General features: G+C 33.8%; 1 protein-coding gene across 1 annotated transcript; it reads left to right on the plus strand.

Annotated features, from left to right (window-relative positions):
* Nucleotides 1-2,159: 2,159 nt before the first annotated feature.
* On the plus strand, nt 2,160-23,485 carry LOC132565710 (APOBEC1 complementation factor-like). Its single transcript, XM_060230410.1, has 11 exons — nt 2,160-2,831; nt 7,704-7,884; nt 8,267-8,367; nt 9,118-9,162; nt 12,066-12,157; nt 12,446-12,593; nt 13,215-13,304; nt 14,660-14,755; nt 19,707-19,827; nt 21,395-21,577; nt 23,442-23,485. The coding sequence occupies exons 1-11, from the start codon at nt 2,160-2,162 to the stop codon at nt 23,483-23,485; spliced, it is 1,773 nt and encodes a 590-aa protein (XP_060086393.1).
* Nucleotides 23,486-24,114: the final 629 nt, after the last annotated feature.

The following is a 24,114-nucleotide window of genomic DNA, read 5'->3' on the forward strand; positions in this document are numbered from 1 at the left end:
CTCAAAGACTAGCCGCTATAGTTAAACATTGGTTAGTCTCGGAAAAATCATCCTGTTGTTATTGAAAAAACAAGAGTGTGAAAGGAAATACCAGTACTTAAAAATATGTCATTCTGGTCTTCTTCAGTAAAATTACGGCCATGAGATGAAAAGGAGTGTTTCCAGTTTTGTTAAATTCATGTTTGGCAATTTTCACTAACATCTGGTTATCTCTAACCAGCCATTGAACAACTTCATCATGTAGGGTCTAGGTAAACAGTTTTCATTTTTTTTCTATAGACACTAGACGTATATCTCCATGCAAAGTTACGGTAGACTGAATAACTCTGTATATGGTTTCCCTCGGTTCACAATCATATTATTTGGCTGCCATATAACTGTTTAGTATAAGGAATGTCTTGTGAACCCCAACATTGTCAATAAAATTTATTCTGTTAAACAGATTTGATTCCTGTTCGTCATGAATTGAAACACTTGTAACTATAAAATGATAACGATGACGATGAATGAGTTCCCCTATACGTATGATGCAGGATAGACGTATTAATGTCAACACAGGGGTCGGGTTAGGATTGAGACTTTACGAAGATGTAATTAATTGACTTTGGAAGTACACATTGTAATCCAGTTACCATGGGTCAGAAAACATCCTTCTTGAGCAAGCACATCGTCTAGTGGTTGTTCTGATATACAATGGTAACATTGGGTTTAAGTAACATTTTAATGTAGATGTTGAATTGTAAATTTTCCTCTTAAGGTTCGATTGGTCGTATTTGGGGTATGATTTTCAGTGTTGCCAGTCATAGTGTGTTACGTTCAAAAATATTTTTTGAAAACTCCATCGAAACTCAGGCAGTATTTTGTTTTAAACAGTTACATCAGCAGTGTTTGTCATTAGTCTCACGATAGTTGTCTTAATCCTACAAACCGTTATCATTCTGATTAATTATAATTGTAATTTTCATTACCAAACAATAATTCCTCGATTTAAAGTTAGGGACAAAAGTCTTTGAAGGTTTCGGAACATCTGTAATCTCTGATCATTTAATCTATTACATATGTAAAATAAATGAGGGGCATTTTCATTGAAATAACCGTATGCACGATTTGGAGAGTTGGTTATATTAACATTAAAACGATCACTATCTAAAATGGTGCAATTATAGCGGAAGTCTGGTTAGTATAATATAGGTGTTGTTTAAAGCATTTTTTTCTATTTACACCTTAGAATTGAATGATTTTTCTGTGTCATATATTTGGATCGTGAATCATTTATAAACAATAAAATGACCTAATACACTGTACAGACTGTGATCTGCCTAATAATATGCCTAATGTGTACACAAAAGCGTCCACATAAAACTCGTCTCTGTTGATCAAACGTCACGGTCAATATTGGCAGTGTGAACTGGGTCAAATCTCTGGGATGGGATCATTCAACATGTATGTCTCTGGATGGAATGCAATCCTCTGTGTTACTCATATAATACTATTTTTATTAGCCGTTTAAGGCCATTCGCTATCTGTCATTTTATTTGAGAATAAACAAAGACAGTAAATCCTTAGTACAGGCAATTTGCACGTGGATGTTAACGGTTAAATCAGTTTAGAATATAGTATGTGTTTATAGCGGTGATTTGACTAGATTATTAGAGAGAGAGTGCAGGATTCACACGTTTTGTCTTCTCTTTTTCACGATTATAACACTGCTATTATAAACATAGCATCTAGTGAAGATATATACATGAATTATATCTTAACTATGATGATCAACGAAACTGATTAGTGTGATATGATTTCCTGTTATTGCATTGCTTTCATTAGAAGTAAATATTACTTGTAGAGTATAGTAAAACATAAACTACGGTATACCCTGCTACACCGATAAGGTAGAGTCGTAAACTAAGTTTAGCTAACTATCATAAATCTACAGGTAAGTGTTTGCTTTGATCTTAATGCCGACTGTCACTTGTTGTCACGTGTGCGAACTCTCCACCAACCACGGGAAAGTTGGTGTACTGTTATCTGGCACGTGAGATTTCGGGGTACCTTGCGCGCATGTGCAGTCAACCTTTCACCCTTGGTCAGATAACAGGACCGTCTGCTATAATCTGCTAAAGCATATGGCGATAGGTCTGATTAACTAACAACGACACATCATGGAGGAAAAGCAGGGAGTCGTTGGTGCCCCAAATGAGGCTAACTTGTTAAAACTGATGGAAAAGACGGGATATCCAATGATGCAGGAAAATGGCCAGAGAAAATATGGACCCCCACCAAAATGGGAAGGACAAGCACCTTCGCGGGGATGTGAAGTTTTCGTGGGGAAAATTCCCCGCGATTGCTATGAGGATGAACTTGTACCTGTTTTTGAAAAGATAGGTAAAATATATGAGTTGAGATTAATGATGGATTTTTCAGGAAGCAACAGAGGTTATGCATTTGTCATGTACACAAACAGAAGTGACGCACAAAAATGTGTCCGTGAAATGAATAATTTCGAAATCCGAAAGGGTCGTCTGCTAGGTGTGTGTATTTCAGTTGACAATTGTAGATTGTTCGTTGGGGGTATTCCAAAAACGAAAGGTAGAGAAGAAATTCTTCAAGAGATGAAAAAGGTAACCGAGGGAGTTACAGACGTGATAGTTTATCCAAGTGTTGTGGACAAGACTAAAAATAGGGGATTTGCATTTGTGGAGTACGAAAGTCACAGAGCAGCTGCCATGGCCAGGAGAAAACTTATTCCAGGACGGATTCAGCTTTGGGGACATCAGATAGCGGTAGACTGGGCTGAACCAGAACAAGATGTGGACGAAGACACCATGTCGAAAGTTAGTGTCGTTTGTCATAAAAGATGTAAATTTCATAATTTAGTCACACAGATATCCTCTCATTTCGTATGTAGGCCATATCATGTTAATAATAGTCAAATTAGGTTAACTTTTCATAATTACAAGGCTCAAAGTTTTCATTGTCTTTAAAACATTGCATCTTATTGAAGTCTTCATTTTGTCACAAAATGTATATATGAATTATATGTTAAAAACATGTTGTAATGGATTCTTGTTAAAGGCAACAGGAATTAATCTGAGCTTGGCGCAATGAATTTCGACAAATGATTTTTCATATTATAAAGCTATCTTTCGCTAACCTTAATCTCACCAGGTACCCATTCTCGGTGTTTAATATATAAATTTACTTTTCTTGCATTTTGGCAAGAATTTGTACTCGTCAAGAGATGGAACACCAATACTAGTTATCAACCTGTTCTCCCCAAGTACCAGTTCTTTGTCAATGCATAAGGAAAGGTTTATTAATTTGCATATAACTTGCCAATGGTTTTGTAAAGTTTTTTGAAACCCAGTATTTCATTTCTTGAAACCATTGCACAAATGATGTGATTTTACTGAGGAAATGTTTGGTTTATTACCCTCGATATGTATTTGAACTTGGTGAAAAACGTCGGGAATAAGTATTGTAATAATGAATGCAAGCATTAATTATTCTTATGACCAGTTCAAATATTATTGGTTGACTCATTTCTTGTGAAGTTTTTTTCCGATGAAGTTTAGAAATTAAGGGCATCTCCAGAATTCAATTCAGGATTAGCTTCAGCATTAAAAACAAAAAGATAATTATATATTGGTAAATTTGTCATTTGAATTGTGTGTGTGTGTTTGGTTTTTTTTTAAACATAATCTTGCCAGCTTAAGTTACAGTGAGTAAGTAAATTGAACAAAACAGAACTTAATATGTAACACAGTTATGACAATGAAATGAATAAACATATATTAGTATTTAGTGTATGACAGGTGTTTAGCAACTGCCGCCATTCCAAGTCCATGTAAAAAAAGTCTGTTACAATTGCTTTGATTTTTTTCAATTTATCTTAAGTGTGACAATGGGCTAGATTAATTTCTTCAAAATCCAACACTTTCACCGAAGCTGACTGATGAAACAACTCAAATCAAGTTGATTTGCCAAGTGATAATGCTGTTAGCTATGCACATAAATCATCAATTAAGAAAATTAGCATGACAAGGTTTAACCACATCAAATAAGATAAACCTAATGTGTCCGAATGTGCCAGATGGACCAGCAGTTCGTGTTTGGACATCATTTGAAAACAATTTGTCAACAACTGTTATCGACATTTGATGCTATCGATGTGACTTTTACCAATTATAACCGATTACTATTCATTACCTAATTGAAATATTTTCACATTCTCGTTGTTTGCAATACTATCTAAACAAATGTGACAAAAACAAGGATTGCTATATATTTAGCTTGTTGGTATACTTAGACATAACTAGTGTTGAAGAATTTTGCTTTTCATGCATCTTGGCTACCTTTTGGTTGCCGAATACATTTGGTTAAGTGTCTGCCATACTGACCAAACAGTGTCGGTAGTGCCTTCCTCTGGGTAGCACATGAGTTAAAAAAACACAGAAGTTGCTTTCACATGTTTTTACTAATGATTGGTTGTGCTCAATTTAATTTGATCTGATTGAAATCAGAATAACCATGATCGATCAACAATCAGTTATAAAATATGATAATCAGCCTATCGTTACCAGCTAAATATCGCAAGGTATTAAGATGCATATTTCACCAACCCTGGGTCAATCTGACGTAGAAAATTTTGTACTGTTGCCGTTGACATTTTCCCAGCAATTACAATTGTTATGTAACTTGGTGACTCCGCCTGAACAAATTCAGAAATCAGAATCCGCCCCCGACCAATCACAGGTCGTTGTATACTTGACTCGATTATTTGAATACTTCAATACAATAGTATCAATACTTTGTTCAATACTATAGTAAGTGTGTCGTTCACACCTTCCCTTCATCGGTAGTAAGTGTCTGCCATACTGACCAAACAGTGTCGGTAGTGCCTTCCTCTGGGTAGCACATGAGTTAAAAAAACACAGAAGTTGCTTTCACATGTTTTTACTAATGATTGGTTGTGCTCAATTTAATTTGATCTGATCGAAATCAGAATAACCATGATCGATCAACAATCAGTTATAAAATATGATAATCAGCCTATCGTTACCAGCAGTAAGTTAAAATTGCAATGATTGAATAGCCAAGAAAAGGGACTATTGATGCAATGGCATGGCCTTGATTAATTAACACTGTGTCTTGTTGATGATTAGAAATGAAAAAGACAATGGCACTTTAGTTTTCGTAGATGAATAATCTTAATGGCAGCTTAAAAGTATCATGTTGGATATTGTGATATTTAGTTTTTCATTGCATTATGTATTATCTGTCAATAATAGGCAAAATATGATAAATTGCTTTTATTCAATTATGAAGAAAGATATGTCTTGAGTTAATTTCCGTCACTTTCTATAGGGACAGAGTTCTGATGTTAATCTACTTCAAGCATATGTATGAAAATTGATAGAATACCAGAATAATTCTTACTAACTTCTATATCTGCCATGCTTAATTTTCAAGCGAAGAATTTCAGTCGTGTTGTGTTTAAAAAATTCTTTCTTTCTTAAGAAATACAACTTGCCCTGTGCACATCCCCTATTCCATCCAACCCCCGATTTGCTTGAGTTAGTGTAGACCCTCTTCTTCCTGATATTTGTGAAGTTATGGTTTATCATTAATAATCATACTTCCCACTGACAGTGTATTAAGTGAATCTATGAAATGAGGCACAGATGACTTATATTATTTTAATCCTTTTTGTTACCAACTCAAAAAGCATATATACAAATGGGAAAAGGTTATTAAGATTAGTATTGATGACAGCTATCAGGTTTCAGTGAATTATGGTAAATGAGGGGTCAAATGATTCAGTAGGAGGTCTGGTTTTGGATAGCAAAATGCTGGCCTAAATCTGTTATGGTTCAGTGATTTCATGTGACGTACAAGACGTGGTAGTCTTGTCTCTAAGAATAGTGTTAGTAACTTATGTGACCACTATTGGCACATAGAGCCTGGATATGGTCAAATGATGTGAGCTGGGATGGTGTTCCACTCCTCGTTCAATGCTTATGATAACCTCTCGAATGAGTTGTATTGGGTTCAGATTGGAGGATTTGGCAGGCCATTTCAAAACAATTGAAATAACCCTGAACGATCTAGTCTGTATTTTAACGAAATGGAAACTGATTAACACAATAGGAAGTTGTTTTGTGAAAAAAGAAAAAGTATCGTGCTAGCATCATGCTGATGTTGAAAATGTCTGTTTATTTCTTTTATGATATCTGTAAACTAGTTTTTTGCATTTACTTTTATTTGTAATTTCATTAATACAACAAGGTCACGGCAGTTTACTTTCATGAATTCTTAGCCATCATTGTAAAATTCGAAGTACAGTCAGTCTTTGTTTAATCTCCTAAGGGAACCCAAAGCCCATATCCAGTCACTGATTTGGCCAAAACTGGTGAGCTTTATACCATAGACTATTTGAAGGACATGGGTCAGTAGTGACCAGACATTTGACATCTTCTTACCCAGAGTTATAGACCAGTCTAATTAACTTTCAAATCTATCAGGCATCTTTTGATTTTGTTTAGACAGCAATGTGACCGCTCATAAGATAAATAATCACGATTATAAAGCAATTATGAAAATTGGTCTTCTTTTTTTGTTTTAATTCATGGCAATTTAATTCTTGAAAGAAAGTTGGTTTACAGTTCATATTTGCAATGCTTCAAAACCCTGATCAATTGAATAAACTATTGCCAGCCAATTGTTTTCAGTTAGAATTTTGGAGCTGGTAATGAGTGCCAGCTTTGCAGAGTTACCTGGTATCATTATGCTGCACTCAATCCCATTACTGCCTGACATATACAAGTGTAATTTGGGGCCATAAATGTTATGGAAGGACTTCAGGGTTTTGGAGAAAGGGGAATCCAATGTAATTTTTGCACATTTTTTGGAAATTCAATACTTCAGCAAAAACATAGATAAAAATTCCTAGATCTTTCATCAGAGTAATCCCTGATAGATGTAAAGCACTACAAAATACAGTAGTCTTTAATTATGACCACGATACATGCATGTAACTGGTAAATTTGCCAAAAGATAATCTTATGGCATTAAGTGGAACAAAATTTGAAATTCACAGATAAATGTAGTGCATACAGCAAGAAAAAAGTCATTAAAGCATTAGTAAATTACTTTCCAAAAGGTTGGGTACATCCTTAGATTTGCCAGGATGCACTGGTTTTGAAGGAGAAAATCCTCTAGGTCTGTAATAAGAGCTAGGATGCTTTTGAGTTTCATAGTATGCTTACATATCCAGGGATGTTCCCATTCTATTCAGTCCTGGCTCATCAAACATTTTCTACATAAAGTTGGAAAATTGTCAGAAAAAAAGACATAGACAAACATTTGTATAAATTTTTGCTACAATAGCATAACCTTTCTTGATACAATACTACAAATTTCAGCAACTTCAAAAGTGTACCATTTCATATTTAATCATGTATATATGCAGATTTGGGGGAAGAAAAAAGAGCTAGAAATTATTATGAGATAAAATAATGAGATTAGATTAAGAGTTATGGCTAATTTTCAGCAAATTTTTGTCAGTTTAAGAATTAGGGCATGTACGACTTCTTGATACCTGGTAACTGGCATCTTACTTATTTTGATTTTAGGGTTATTGGAACATGTATAGTGACAAAACAAGTATTAATTGATGTATCATTGCAAATTCTCTTATTTTCTAGGTTCGGATTCTTTATGTGAGGAACCTCATGCTTAATACAACAGAAGAAACTATTCAGCAGTATTTTGCAAAAGCATGTGGTAATGAAAACAGCATTGAGAGGGTGAAGAAAATGCGAGACTATGCATTTGTACATTTTAAAGACAGGGGTGATGCTCTGAAGGCCATAAAGGCTACTAATGGTAAAGCCATTTTATAATTGTTGTTGGATCCTAGATTAAAGTGTTTGTGGCAAGCTGTTCTTGAACAAAGAACAAAATTTTTACTTTACTGTCCATTCTGATTATACAACTAGTATAATTGACCCTGTCTTATGCTTAATAATGGTTCACTTTGATACCAGAATGAAATATCACTTGCATTATTTGCATGTTTTCATATTTTGTATGAATTTTTATTTTTTTCTCAAAAAAAATTATACCTGATAAATGACACCACAGGTTATAGCAATATGATATATACAGTTAGATGTATTTTATAGTTCCTAGAAAAAATGTTGAAATTTTTTATATAATCTACATACTGAAATGGTTTGAAATATGTGTAATATTTGTTTGAATGAAGGGAGCAGTTTAGAAGGATCATGCCTTGAAGTTGTACTTGCAAAACCAGTGGACAAAAATGACTACAGGATGTATGCTCGAGGGAAAACTGCTATGCAAGAGGTAATGTGTTTTTCTCTTGGTGAACCATCTGCTATTTATTAGCTGACCACCATCAGATGTTACACTTTTCAAATTACGCTATGTCTGTAGTTCAGCTGTCATCTGTCTGTCCTTGAACAATTTTGTATTTACTATCTCTGGAGAAGTTAGATTGTAGGTTTCCATTGGTCCCTAGTTGTGCCTGTTTGATTTTGGGACTGATCAGAATAAGAAAAGGTGGTTATTGTGGATTTGGCTTCCAAAATTTAAGAGAGGCAATCGTAATTTGGCATGGTCATCAAACCTTTAGCATGATGTAATCCCTGGTGAGAATGGTTTCACTCATGCATACAGCTAGAAATTTGCTTTTGGTTGATATGTTAGTTACAAATGAAATATTGCTTTACAGCATCTGTATCAGCAAAAAGACAACACAATTGAAATGCAGATGAATTTCTTTGATGTTTCCTGTTTTCACATTAATGTTTATTTTTTTTATTTCGCTTAAAAGTGATACATCACTATTTTAGGTAATATGTATTTAACATTTCTGGAAATTTTGTCATGTTGCATCAGCAAAGTCCTCGGACCATCTAATACTTAATAACTGATAACCTAACGTTTTAATAAAATTCTCCTTGAAATTAGTCTGCATGCAAAAGTGTAATTCATGTTTAGCTATATCTTTTGTTGTAATATATTAAGATATTCACTATAATCCAAAATATTATGTTATGGTTTTTGAATTGTTAAAGCTTGTTGCTTTATTAGGATGGTGCAGAAGATGGTGATTGTTCAATGCAATACCTACATCAGGTTATTTACTCTTTTTCCATTATGTTGTTGTTTTGTATAAAGTTTGTTGATTTTTGTTTATAGAATGTTCTGAAATTGTTGATGATTATCATAGTTTTTTATTATTGTTAGTACAAAAATATATGGACCTGGCTAGTGAGATATTTCATTTATTTATTTATTAACTTAGGCAATGGCAGAGCTTTGTTTATTATCTTAGGCAATGGCAAAGCTTTGGTTTGTCAAGTAAAATGAACACGTTTTGCAGATATGAGTTCCTTACTAACACCAGCTCATATTTGTTTATACTGGTATTCAAGTATAGTTATAGTGGATAGATCTACATATTTGATATATGTCGCAAATTCTCACAATGCTATTTAGAATATATCTGTATACAGTGTCAAACTTTGTGTGGCAAACAAAGGCTAATTCAGATTCAAAGATTTTCAAGAAAATTATATTGTGTATGATGTCATAGAACAAGCTTTTTGGTATCTTCCTTGCAAGCAATTCTAGTTCACCCAGCTTATGCTATTTTGCTTTCCCCTGATAACATTTTCTTAAAACAAAATTTCTTTTGAAAATTAAATGACAGGGAGAACTATTTCATTAGTAATATATTTGGGAATATATATAAGGGAAAGGAATAAATATAAGTTGTTTTCCCATCCCATAAGACTAAATGTACCTGTCTGTATTTAAATGCTTATCATTGAATAAACTATTGTTTACACTAATATATTTGAATGAATTGCTATCAAAATTTCTTCAGATTAATTTAATTGATTCACTATCGGGACTATAATGACAAACCTATTCACTTAGTTTTTTACCATGAATGTGGTCTTGGATGGAGTTTTCAAATTAATGACCCTAATCTGCTGAAGAAGTCGAAAAGATGAATCTATTAAAAATATATTGAATATGTTTGAAAAAAACCCTTTTGTGTTCATAATTAAAAAAACCATTAACTATTTTGTATACTTAAGGGATAAATAAATGCAGGGTGACATTATTTGCAATATCTTGTGAACGCATTGTTCAAAACAATGAAAATTAGTCACGCAACTCTCTAGGTTACAGTGCATATGGTCCTGTATAAAAAAAAACCCGGGAAAATCTCGTGCACAGCAGTGTTGTGACATTGAGTTGCGCTGTTCATCATACCTTAAGGCAGTCTTCATAGAGACACATTATTTTCCAATAGTTTGATTATTTTGCTGATAGCATTAAACAATGGCATAGCTGACAGAACTTCAGAGGGGTCAGACCATTGCGATGATTATGCAAGGTCAAAGGCAAATACAGGTTGCCAGACATTTCGATGTCCATATTTGCACCATAGAAAGTCTTGTTAGACATCTAAAGGGAACTGGGCGGGTTGCTAGGTCTGGGCGTCCCTGCGTGATATCACAACGTCAGGAGAGGTTTTTTCCATCTTAGGCACTTGCGCAATCGGCACCTTACTGCCAATGAATCTGCCCTTCGTACCATAGGTACTCAATACTATCCTATTCATGCAAAAACTGTAAGGAAATGAGTGCAAGAAGTGTTCGGGAATGTCACCCATTATTAGGTCTACCCCTTACCACTGCGCCTCGCAAGTGTTGTATGCCACCAGAATATTCCCATTGAGGCAGTGAAGGCGGGTCTGTTTACTGATGAGTCCTGGTTCACCCTGTTTCGTGCAGATGGTCAACTTCGTGTATACTGATGTTGTGGAGAATGTTTTGCCAACTGCTGGGTAGTAGAGACGGATAGGTTTGAGGATGGATTGGTTATGATGTGGGGAGGAATTTCACATGGAGTTAAATCATCACTTGTTGTGGTACAGACAATTTAACTGCCGCTAGGTATAGAGATGAGATCCTTCGACCCCATATTGTCCCATTCTTGCAGTAAAACAACTTCACATTCCTGCAGGATAATGTTTGGCTTCATGTAGTGAGGATCTGTTGCGACTTTATCACTAACAACAATGTCCACCCTCTGGACTGACTGCCATACAGCCCCAACCTATTGAGCACTTGTGGAACTAGCTGGATAGACAGGTTCAAAGACGCCTGCCTCCCTGTTACTCTGGCCCAACTGAGAAGAATGGGCAAACATCCCAATGAGGAGGATAAACTCTCTCATGAACTCCATTCATAGGAGAATCAGGGCTGTGGAGAAAGCGAATTGGGGACATACCCAGTAATGACTAGCCAGCTCACACAATAAATCCATTTCAATTTCAGATTACAGAGTTCTCTTTCAATTCCCTTCAATTACTCCTAAATCACTTACAAGATACAAATGGTTGATTTTGCAGTTCTGTATTGATTAATATTCATTCTTGCATAAAAATATTGAACATTATACTCGAGGTCTTGTCTAGATTCATATTCAAAGTCTACCCTACGTTTCTTTATTCCTTGAGTATATTAGCCAGAATAAAGGGGATATATCAGCATAGAGGTCAAGTGCCATACAAATGAGCGTTTCAGATTTTGTCAAGTATATGAGCTTGTCACATGAGTGAAATAATGAAAACATTGTCAGACATAATGAAATTACTGTTCACTTGTTAATGTTTCTCATTTTGTTCACAACTTTTTATTTCTTTGTTGGAATATTTTAGTTTATGGTTCACAAATTTCTTTTTTTTTGAATTCAAGATCATGTGAAGATGAGTGACCATAATGAATTATAACCAATATATATATATATATATACATGTACATCAGTAACTTTTTTGTACCTTTTGAAGCATATTATTAGTGCTTTTCTTGTCTATATATAAATATTTAAAGTCATCATTTTGGCCCTATTCTGGCAATAATTAAATCTTCTTTTTTACTGTAAGGTTACAAAATCCAGCAACCTATGTTCCACCTTTTTCATAATATGTTGTTATATGTGGTAAGTTTTGTACCTTGCAGGCTTATGCTCAATTCAATGTATTTGGAGAGGCTGCTGCAACAAATGCTATGTATGGTCAGGCCTATTCTGGAACAGTTGGTGCAGGAGGGAGGTATGCTTGGTTTTCTGTATTTCCCTTTAAAGAGATGTGTTCTAGTCAAAATATAACCTCCATTGGTGATCAAAAACATTTTTTTCCCCACATCTTCAAATGAGAATTCCTTACTAGTAATTATGAATGTCATGTTAATCTTTAGTTAAATCTCAGAGGGGCGGGGGGGAGGTGGGGAATTGAAATATAAACATTTGGAAATTGTAAACTCTATTGCTTCTATACTGTGAAATACTGTATACTTTTTTCACAAAAGTAAATGTGAATTTCATTTTGTTTTCTTTATAGGGGGGCAGGATTTCAGGGTCGTACTGCTGTAGGGATACGTGGTGCACTGCGAGGGCGTGGACGAGGTTCAGCAGGCATGCGAGGAGGAAGCACACATGGAGGATACAACTTCTTAGGGAGGGGAACTTACAGGAAATATGCTACTGAGGTGAGTTTCTACATATTCAATTAACCAATCTAAAATGCATGATCTCTGTCAATTACTGAGTTGATATATTCTTGTGCCTTCTTTTAGAATTTTGTTTCTCTACTTAGGTGTATCTTCGCACATTCACAGTTATTGCAAAGATAATAATTTGCTTTATATTTGAAAGAAAAAACACAAAAGTATTGACAAATTCTGAATCTTTTCAGGCTGCTGTACATCACTGTACAAATAATTTCAGAAGTAATGAAAAGGAAAACAAATTGTTTTTTTTATGATTATAATCAACTTGTGATAGTAACAATGGCATTGTACACTAGCTTGTTTGGATGAAAGGATGCACAATTAACATTTTGTTCTTCTTTCTCTTGTTCTTATTTGCATGTTGTTAATTTGAAATTTTTATTGCTTAACCAACTTAACCAAAATTTATAATATATTGTTTTCTTTGTTATGCATTTAAAATGACATTGGTTAATGGTTTTATCACTTTCTTCAGTTCTTAATTGTGTTGATAAGATAGAATATTATGACAATTCCTATATATGTGAAAATGGCAAATGGTAACTGCAAACCTGCAAACTTTCTATTGAAATTGACTTGACTTTTCACTCCTGTCTGTAGGACCGTCTTTACGACATTTTGCCTGGCATGGAATTGACACCCACTAACCCTGTCACACTTAAACCTCAAACTGTCAAAACACCAGTTCAGGTATTATTGCATTTACCAATATCTGCCTGTAGAGCTGTGAAAGCACTGTAGAAATGTAAAAAGTTAACCGGCTTAGTATTTAAGTATTTATTTCAGGCAACTACAAGATATATACTCCCAGTTTATGTATTCAATTTGGAGTTTACTAAAGGACCAATTGATATATATTGGTACCAATTACCACGTTTGATAATAAAAAAAATGTTATTTTCAATTGGTTGAATTTATGGCTGTTTGGTTGCATGGTGTTTCTGAAATAACTTTCAAATTATAAAAGGTGATAAGAAATTGAAAAAAGAAAATTATTAGTGTTACCATTCCTGGCTTATTGATGTAAAAAATAAAGTAGGATTGCTTTGCAATGGGGCTATTTTGACTTTTACTATTTTTTTTTTTTTTTGTTGTATTTGACTGATTGGGATGCAAGTTCTTCAAAATAATATTTGGAATTATTTCAAGAATTAGATAATCAGTATTGTGACTGCACTGTCAGACCCATAAAGTTCCCAGAGAAAGCCAAGTTTAGAATTCATTGAAAAAATTAGTGGTCAAGATTTCAGAAAATGCATTAAAATGATGTCACCATCATCTGGCATAGACATTAGTCTGTGAAAGTTTGTTTGTTATTTCCCAAATTTGAAGATACAAGGTTAGTTTCCAAAAGGACCATGATAAGATAGATCATAAGCGCTGAATCATACTTCTGAAAAAGGCATCTTGCAATGCATGGCTTCTAATAGTGTCTTCCCATCTTGTAGAGCAGCATTCAAGACTCTGATTTGCTATTGAAAAAATATACTGTGCTCATTTACATGCAGTAGCAAATTACAGAATTATCAGTGATCAATTTATTAATACTTTTATCAAACTGGGTATTGAATTTGGATAAGGGCAAAATGTTTTGTGATATTCAGTCAATGGTTAATGCATTATTTTGTAAAACGTACCTCAGGAAATACTGTTACTCACATTTGATGAAAGGTATGCCAAAAGAATAAGATCTTGTTATTGGGCAATGGAGCATCACTTTGCTAAGGCATTTCACAAACATAATACTCTGTACCTCATTTTTACAAAACTTTACATGTGAAGTTCCTCTTGTAAAAATTTCGCCAAAGTTATGCTCCATCTGTCATTTAAAATTAAAATTTCTTCTGAGAATTAATAAAACTCTCAATTGATGAAATAAAACTTGTATTTACTATAATTTTTTATAGTTAAAAGTGTACTTGTCAGTAGAGTGTTCATGATTATTAACAAGAAACATCTGCATTGAAATGCTAGAATCTGTTCAGATTTGCTTTTGCATATTATGCTGTTCGGTTCAAGAGATGAATGGTTGTTGACTATTACAGGTCCTGGAGGAGATTTGTCAGAAGAATGCTTGGGGCACCCCTACATATCAACTACATTCTGCAATGAATGCAGAAATGCAGCTGTTTTTATATAAGGTTAAGTGTCTATTATAATATATTTAGTTTAGTAACTGTCCTGATGCAGAGCCTTGTTGTTCCAAGTGTTTGTTTTCAGGGTTCATTTTGATTTTATTGGCTTTTTTTTTTTTTTTTTTTATCATTTTGTAGAAAAAGAATCATGTTTGCCTTGAGCTGATCAATATTTCATACAACCTGATGATAGCCTACCTTTACAAAAGCTTTTGTATTAATATTTTGATACCTTGTGGAATATACCTCTGGTACTACAAATAACACTGTCGTGTACTGTGCTTTGATGAAATCATCATTGATGAAAAGTTTTGAAATTCAGGGCTCTGATATATGATTAGTTCAATCATGCATCCAGGCCAAAATTGCTTTCTCGATAAAAGCTTATAGAATATAGTTAATGTGTATGTGTGTTGTGTTGTTGATGACAAGAAGCTGGAAAAGAATGTTTCTTTTCAAACACGATTTCCTGGTATGGTAAACTTTCAGTCATTTCGAACAAAATTAATTAAATATTATTGAACCTGTTCAAATTATACGAAATTATGCTTGTGGAAATAAATCAGTTTGAACTATCAGGGTCAGCATTGCCCAAAATTAGGAAGAAGTGTCTGAAAATGTCCAAGCAGGGCAGAAAACTGGTTGGAAATGGCAATTTTACTGAGGGGTTGACACTTACTGTACAGCAAAACATATTAATGGACTGTAAAGAAAAAACCAGTTTCATTTTTATCTTCATATAGTTATGGATACACTATCGAAGAAACATGCCCTTAAAAAACACATTTCTTCTAGTGTATTGGCTGAAGTTAGCATTGACATATCAGTATGCAGAGTGGATTTAGACCTCATATGACCACAGATTAATGTTTGTTAAAATCTTTATGAATCTTACAAATATTGGGACAGTCTTGACGTGATTATCTTACCAAAATGTAATGTGAAACAATGTTGTTCTTTGAAAAAACACTTTCTGGAGGTGGAGGGGGGAGGGGGGGGGGGGGCATCCCATAGTGCATATATAGGCCTATTTACTGATGTATGTGTTTAATCTGAATATCAATCGCTTATGATGGTTATTTTACAGTTTCCTACCCATAGTGTTTAATGTCAATGTGAAGAGTAACCACATGGAATGATTATTGTGAAGCCAATGCCTTTATGTAATAGTAATATGTGCAGCCTTGTGAAACAAACTAGCAAGGATTTGAACTATCACTAGACAGAAAATTATTGTTTTTATTGAAAAAATCATGTGTTTAAACTATATGCCTATTCGAAGTGACAGGAGGTTTTCTGTAATGTTTTTAATGCATGCTTTGCAGTTTCATGTTTTGCCTGTGCTTTTGCATGAACTTGTGATTGGTGTTACGGTAGCACATTAGATCTATTGAATGGATTCTGATACTAGCAGCTAAGCTGTAATGAAAACTGAGAATGTTGAAAGTGCTTTTTGCTTACTTGGTTTTAGCATATGAAATATGGTCACACATTTATCATTGTCCTTAAAATTAAAACATGTTGATCTTCGATAACCAGCTCCAACTTGAGAATGGCTCAAGAGATTTACTCTGAACCCTGAGCATATTTTTAGCTTGATGTTTGGCTAAAAATTTCTTGCTTTTTTGTCAAACAATATCCAAGATAATCATAATTGGAAATAGAGATGTAACATCCCCTTAGTTGTACATTAAGGCTGACGTCTGAAGGATTTTATCATAAAAAGACAAAGTCTGTATCCAGAAGGATTTTATCATAGATAGACATTATGGCATACAAAGTTCACAATAGTAATGTAAGAAGACTGATTGATAAGTTGTGAGCCTTGTATTGAAGAAGTTAAGCACAGATGTCCTTTTTCAGCCATACTATTCTCTGACTATTTAGGGCTGTGTACGTGATGACTGGTGTCATTTGGTTAGTTTATGTAAAAGATGTAGCACTCTAAAGTAAACAAGGCAAGTGACTTTTGCAAAATGGAGAAAAATCGCTGAAAGTGCAGTGATTCAATATTTGCACAAGAAAGGTCTAGCACCTAAGGATATCCATACTGATATGGTATCAACACTAGGGAATGGTGCCCTTTCATATGCTATAGTGAAAAAGTGGGTGGTGGAATCCTCTGAGAAGTAAAAAAATTCCATTATTAAACTTTTTTTCTGATGATGATTTTTTCAAAGGTCTGATCCTAGAAAGTAGATTAAAAGCAAAAAACTGTATGCTGCACTACTTTTTCCAGTACAGGCATCAGAATATGTATAACAGGAAATAATTCATTCTTACATATTGTTCTTATTTTTTTCCCTGAATGACGGACATTCCCTGTTGCAACCCCAGAAATGGTCAATAAAGACCATGATATTGTTATGCTTGACAGTCAATTTACAGAGAGAGATATATAGCCAGTACAAGAGAGATTTCATAGGAAAGTATACATTCCATTCTTATGGAAGATCTTGCAAGATGGCACATATTATGCATCACTTTTTAGGGAGTTAAGAGAAAATATAAATATAAAATATGTCCCTGTTCACAAGTCGGTCATTGCCATGGCTGTCATTAACAATTTTGGCTTTGAATTGGTTGAACATCCACCTTATTCACCAGATCTTGCTCCATCAGACTCTCATCTATCTCTGTATTGAAAAAGGCCATTTTCTGTACCCACAAGGACTTCTTTAAAATTTGCATTGAGGTCCTTAAACATTGGTGGCAAAAGTGTGTAGATACTGAAGGGGATTCTGTAGAAAAATAATGCAATATACTTGCCAAAAGTCAAACCCTGAAATATGAGGCTAACAACTTGTCAATCAGCCCTTGTAGTAAAGCATATCTTGTATTGTCCTCAGCACTCTCTGGATAGAAGATGTACAAGGTAGTTGATTGGGCTATTGTTTGTTTTGAGCTGGTTCAAAATCCAATGTTTCATAAGTTTCTTACCTGCTGTCATCATCTTTTATTTATAACAGAAATGTCTTAGTGTATAAAGATATTGCATTAGTTAATTCCATCAAAAATCAATGCTGAAGTGTTTTGCTTTTCATTTCCGAAATATTACTTGTACTGAAATTTACATCAGAATTTTTCAGTGGAAGAAAACAATCATAATTACATGAAATTTACAGTAAAGTAACCTCCATTAAGAAAACTATTTCAGTATAATCAAACAGGGCTCTCACACCCCATTTTGGGACTGGGGCCCGGGGCCCTTAGAATTGGGAAAAATAATGGTGTTTTCCTTAGAATTGGGAAAACTTCGAGTCTAAATTGGGAAAAAAAGATACTATTTTGCGTTGGGTATTCGGCCCAAAATCTGGCAGATCGAGAGCCCTGTCAAAGTATTGCAAGAATAAATATATTACAAATAATACATCTCTATACCTGGTTATCCCTGATGTGTGTAGCCTAAGTTAGTTATGGTACTGACACTTTGATACTGATTATCAATAGATAAAGGTACATGTGAGACATGATCATTGGTAGCATTTTTCATAAAAACAATTTTGTTTCAAGTGGTGCATCTATGTCAGAGATAAAGATTAGTTGCTGGCTTTTGGGAGATAAGAGGATTTACATATTAGGTGAAGAGACCTGTCAGGGAAAGACTACCTGTCAGGAAAAGAATTGGGTTATCAGCAGAGGTCAGCAGTGTGATGCTGTGTTAAACATTGTCCCAGCAGATTAAACTATAACCTTGAAACAAGATTCTTAAATTATTTGCTTGAACTCTTTAGTAATCAGGGATAATCATTATGTTATCACATTTCTATTTATAATGAACACAGTTATACAAAAGGACACTAATTCCTATAATGAAAAGTTTTGCAACATTGTGCATGGTGTCCAATTATTTGACAGATTTGTTAAAGTGATACATCATTGTCACTCTTACAGATTGATGCTTGAAATAAAATTAATGATCAATACAAAAGCTTACTAACAAGAAGGAAAAATAATGTCACAATATACTGTAACAAAGTTGATGCACAGGTATAAATCATCAAGTTGATCTGCGATTGTTTTGAAGAGGCTTTTGCTTTGCTTTTATATATTTTGCTATATGATATTGTAGTGGAGAGAAACTAGGACACTTTATCTTGTAAGATCAACACACCTTGCCTTTTACCTGTTTTACACACCTGGAATGTTTAAGCTTGATATCAGGACTTGTCTGTCAATATCCTACCACATATTGGCTGTTATCTGTAAGACGGTCACTTGTCCTAGTATTCACTGGCATGCACCTACATGTGACTGCATGGATAAGCTTGTTTCTGGTCTACCTCATTTTCATGGGAGATCTCTCAATTTTACTTGATGCTAAGCTGAATACAAATGTGTTTCTAGTGAAAATTAAGGCTTAGGTTCATTGCACATTTAATTACAAAATATCTTATATTACAAAAATGTAGAAGTGTTGTATTGGTAAAAGAATTCATACTTTGATACATGAAAAAGATCAAATGCTTAGTCATTCAGTGTTTTTTGTTTTTCATTTTGTGACACTTTGTTTTTTTGTTTGTATGTTTTGTTGTCTTATGTGAATTTTTAGAGAAGATTCAAACAAATGTGAAGTGGAAATGAATAAAGATGCTTATGATATTGAAACATTGTTCTTTTTTCAAAGCATGTTTCAGTATTTAAAAAACAAAAAAGATATTTTATGATGTTCTTAGAAAAGAAAGAAAATTTCTTTAAGGAAGAAACTACTTTCTGATTGATTGTGTTTTGATGGAAACCATATGAATAAAAAAAAATGTATTTCAATCTTCTATTATTATTTTAAATATCTTTTAATGGAAAAAAAGTGAATATTAATACCATCCGTTATCAACAGTGCTTTTAATGGTTTGTACAAAAAAGACCAAAGGCAATGATAGATTGTAAGTAATGGATAAAAGAAACATTTTCCTCACAAGTAATACTGTATAATCAATTGATGTGTTTGTTTTAACAGGTTACTATTCCAGCCATTGGAGCAACTCCTTTCCAGCCCAACAAACTCTGCAGAAATGTGGAGGAGGCCAAGAATTTTGCTGCAGAATTTGTTATGTCACAACTAGGGATGCCTTTTGAAGGTTTGTTTAGATTCATTTATAAAGTGACAGGTTTGATTTTAGGTCACTGATCAGTGTGCTTGTAGGTCCTCTTGATTGGGTATGATTATTATCACCTATAGTATCCACTATTTACTATCTAAAACCTAAATATGTGATAGTGGATATTTATAAAGTAAACTTTGCATTGGTTGACCTTTTGTCAGGATTTTGCTTAAGTGTGCCAAGGTTTGATATAGTGCTGCTAGTCCTTGTATACATTTCTGTAGCTTAATGTTAGGTAAAGTTAATTTTAGAAATACTTGATATGAAGTTATGAAAGATGGTGTGTACTACTTATATTAGAGCCACGCAATATCTCCAACCAGAAAACTGAAATCAGCATACCAGTAGATATATTGGATGCTGCAATATGGAAAAACGAAGGGGTCAGCATACAAATTCTGACTCGAGGTCAGGGAGTTGGCCTATGAAAGAATAATCAAGTAACATTAATCAGTGATATTGCTGCAGAGGAATAGATGTTTATGGGCCAAAGAGTTTACCTCAGTATAATTGTTGATGAAAGTTGATAAAGATTGATGTTGGAGATGTTGTGCACTTACATACATCATAGTGCTATATGAAGATATTGGTCATTTTCAAATCATTCATTATTTCATATTCATTTCATCTGATGTGTTGTGATGTGAGCTTCAGCTTCGTATTTCTCCAGAGTATAAATCTACAGAAAAATAGTACATAGCATTTAATAGTATTTATCTAGAACTTTCAACTAAGCTTGAAGTTGTGGTGAAAAAAGAAATAATAATTTTAAAAATAAAATGTAAAAATAAACATAATATTCAAATTTCTAATTTAATTTCTTAGTTTCCTTTTTTTGTAGAAAACTTATTTGGTTTTCATTTTATTCACTTAGGTATATTTATTTTTTTAAGTAACATAATTAGTAGTCTTTGATCAACTCATATGAACAGATATGGAATTCTAAAACGTTTGCAATATAAGTCTTTAATTACATATGACATTAAGGTTTGATGGTGTCAGGTTTAGTTTTTAGTGCATTTGCTTGTTGATAATTTCTATACGTTTTTTTTTTTTTTTAATATCTTTATTTGATCTTTCAAGTTTGTGCATGTTTTTGCTGCAAGATCAGTGGTGGAACTAGCATGGGTTCTCAAATCAACGTGTGTAAAGGGAAGGTTGCATCAAGGATTGAATGTAGCTTCTTTGTGTCAGCCTAAGTAATAAATCAGGCCTTCAAATGTTTGACTTGGCAAGCCCAATCGATTTTTAAAGATTTAAAGTATTATCTGAACCAGGAAGGAGAAGCAAAACGGAATGTTAAAGAACATGTGTGGTTTTTGATAATCAACCATAGAGGAATCGTTAGATTGACGTATCTCTATCAGTTTAGTTAAAATATGTTCACATTAGAATTAGGCCAATGGCCAAGATAAAATAATGGCGGTGGGAGGGTTATTGATGTGCCCTCATGATCCACAACTATCCAAATGCATGCACAAGTTTTGATATCACCTAAGACTGTGTGCTGCCATACTAGCAATATATCACAACTCCCACGCAGGTTCTGAGGTTGCCAATCTCGCTCCCAACCTGTATCAGGGAAGACCTATTGGACCTTCTTATCCCCTGACTAATGGTGCGTCAGCTCTCACATATGCCTCCTCCATGCCAGTAGTGACCAGTGCTCCACCCTCGTATGTGGTAGCTCACGGAAAGATGCCACCTCCACCACTACCAACACAGAGTAAGATTTGTCAGCTGCATGCTTGATAAGTGGAGCCACATTATTACTTTTCAATTTCAGTCTGATTTCTTCTTTTCCATTAGAAACAAACTAATATTCATCTACATTTATCTGAATTGTTTAAATGAATAGCCATATTTTAAAAAGCATTTTCCAGAAGACATTTTCCTTCAGATTAATGGGACATTTATTATTCAAAGAAAATCATTTAGATACTTGTCTACAGTAATCTCATCTCTTAAGGATTTGATAAAACTTGACACAAAGGTCAGCTATGACATTACATAATTGGGTGTCAAGATCAGTTTTACTTTTTATAGAAAATCATAGATGGCTTCAATGATGCCACAAAGCTAGGTAGTGTCTCATGAAACATTTCCCTAATCAGTTACTCTCAATTCTACAAGGTATATAGCATTGTTGTCTAAGTACCTGGTACTCAGAACTGTTAAAGGTCAAGAGCACTTGTATAATGAGGAGTCTGAATTTTGGAACTGTTCAGTAATTTCTTCTGTGAAACTTGAGCTTGATTATCATGATTTACATGATCACTTATTCTTCATATGATGATAAAAACATCTTGTTGCAAAAGTTATATTCGGCAATTTTCATCTAGATTCAAGACTGGAAACACTTGACAATCCCAAAAGGTGCCATACTTTTTCTATGGCAGTCTGTCTGACAAGGAAAATGGCACTGGAATGATAGTCTGAATTTCTCTTGTTGAAATGATTTTATAAATTGTAAAATTTGGAAATGAAGTTTCAGACTTCCATAGTTCTACTGTATCTCTACTTTTCTTTCGCTTCTTCATGACACAACTGCATAAGTACAGAGAACATTCCAGCTTTATAAATATAGTGATTGAATCATTGCAACTATTCAAAGGATATAAATTTTCTTAAATAGGATTTGAAATTATTATTTAATTTTCAGATTTTAAACACATTTACAAATCTTGTGGTGAATTGAATCATAAGTTACAGTAATCCTGGAATGTTGAACTCTGGACTGAAAAATTACTCGCATACTACATAAACATTTTCATTGATTCTGAATCAGGTTGTCTACTTTTTGCTTTAGTTTTGCCTGGAAATCATGTAATTTTCCAGGTACAGATTATGCTTTATAGTAAGCATTGCAGACTTAATTATCATTTGAAGACAGGTAAAAGAAAACTTGGAAAATATTCTTTTGATAAAGCTGGTTTTCCTAAGAGTGTTAATACCCTTACCATATTAACTGTTTCTGATACAGAATCGACTTCTTGAAATTTGTTGAATTATTAAAACCCCAAGTGAATGGCAAAAAGAATGATGGATTCATTGAATAAAATTGCAATATTTGTAAGGTGATATTATAGTTGTAAATGCTTGGCTAGATGAATAAAGTGCACATATTTAAAGAACTTTAGCTTCCATCTCCAGATTGTATGTTTTCAAAAATCTAACAAAACTGAAACCTTGAAAATAACATAAAAACATGAACATGTGAAGGAAATCCTACTTTAGACGCAAAAATGTTGTGAACAAGGAAAAATTTTACTTGGAGACCCTTGAAAAATACAAGAATAAGACCATGTGTACTGAAGGTACATTTGCTATATTAGTTGAGGTCAATCAAAAGTGTTGTCAGGTTTTCAAAATGTTACCAAATTTATAAGAAACTGCCAGGCAAATATTAATGACCCTTAAACACATCAAACTTTATAGATTACAAAATGTATGTCTAAATGATATATCTTGTTGGGATGTTGAACATTGGCCATGGAAGTTGCATACTCTTCCTCATTGTATTTCTTGAAAACCTGTAATTAATTTTTTTCTGAAAATTTATATGTTTCTCAATATTTTGTTGATTACAGTTCCTTATGACTTTGGAGCAGCCACACCATATGCAACTATGTGAACACTGAGCAGTCTGAGCAGCGACGTTCACATTTTCCTTTCTTTTTTTTAAATTTTTATTTTTCTGTCTTTGTTCCCCCTTGAGCTGTTTTAGAATGTTACTATTTACATATATATTATATTTGTGTTCATTATACACACTTCATAGGATGGACATTATTTGAGTTAACTCATTTAACAACGAGAAACTATTTACTACCAGTATGCTTTATATGCATGTTATCTCAACACTTCACTGTGGTATACCATTAATCTTGTTTATCCAGTCATGTCACCTGTGACCAAAGTGCCTTTCACTTAACAGCAGATTGATAAGATCATTGAAAAGGTCATTTTGCAATAGAATAAGATACAAACTATGCTGATTTTGGTGTATACCACTGTTCAGTTCCAACAAATATAGTCAGTTTGAAAAATTGACTTTGAAAATTGTCTGAATTAACTGTTGAAGGCAATTTGTGTACTGTGTCATAAAATAGAGGTACACGTTTTACAGCCTTTCACTCTACAATCCAATGCCCTGGAACCTAAATCAAGATTTGGAAATATGGAGTGCAAGTTCCTAGACATTTCCATGACAAATGGTGCTCAATATTCACAGTGTATTTTCCTTTTTTTATATTTGCTGTT

This window comes from Ylistrum balloti, unplaced genomic scaffold, assembly GCF_031769215.1.
Source record: "Ylistrum balloti isolate Yb309-2 unplaced genomic scaffold, AGI_CSIRO_Ybal_v1 Utg369730, whole genome shotgun sequence".
Lineage (NCBI taxonomy): Eukaryota > Metazoa > Mollusca > Bivalvia > Pectinida > Pectinidae > Ylistrum > Ylistrum balloti.

Excerpts from the sequence above, each read along its gene's own strand:
- LOC132565710 (XM_060230410.1), top strand. The coding sequence starts at position 2,160 with ATGGAGGAAAAGCAGGGAGTCGTTGGTGCCCCAAATGAGGCTAACTTG. Across the intron at positions 7,885-8,266 it reads GGCCATAAAGGCTACTAATG|GGAGCAGTTTAGAAGGATCA; the intron begins GTAAAGCCATTT and ends GTTTGAATGAAG. Across the intron at positions 21,578-23,441 it reads TCCACCACTACCAACACAGA|TTCCTTATGACTTTGGAGCA; the intron begins GTAAGATTTGTC and ends TGTTGATTACAG.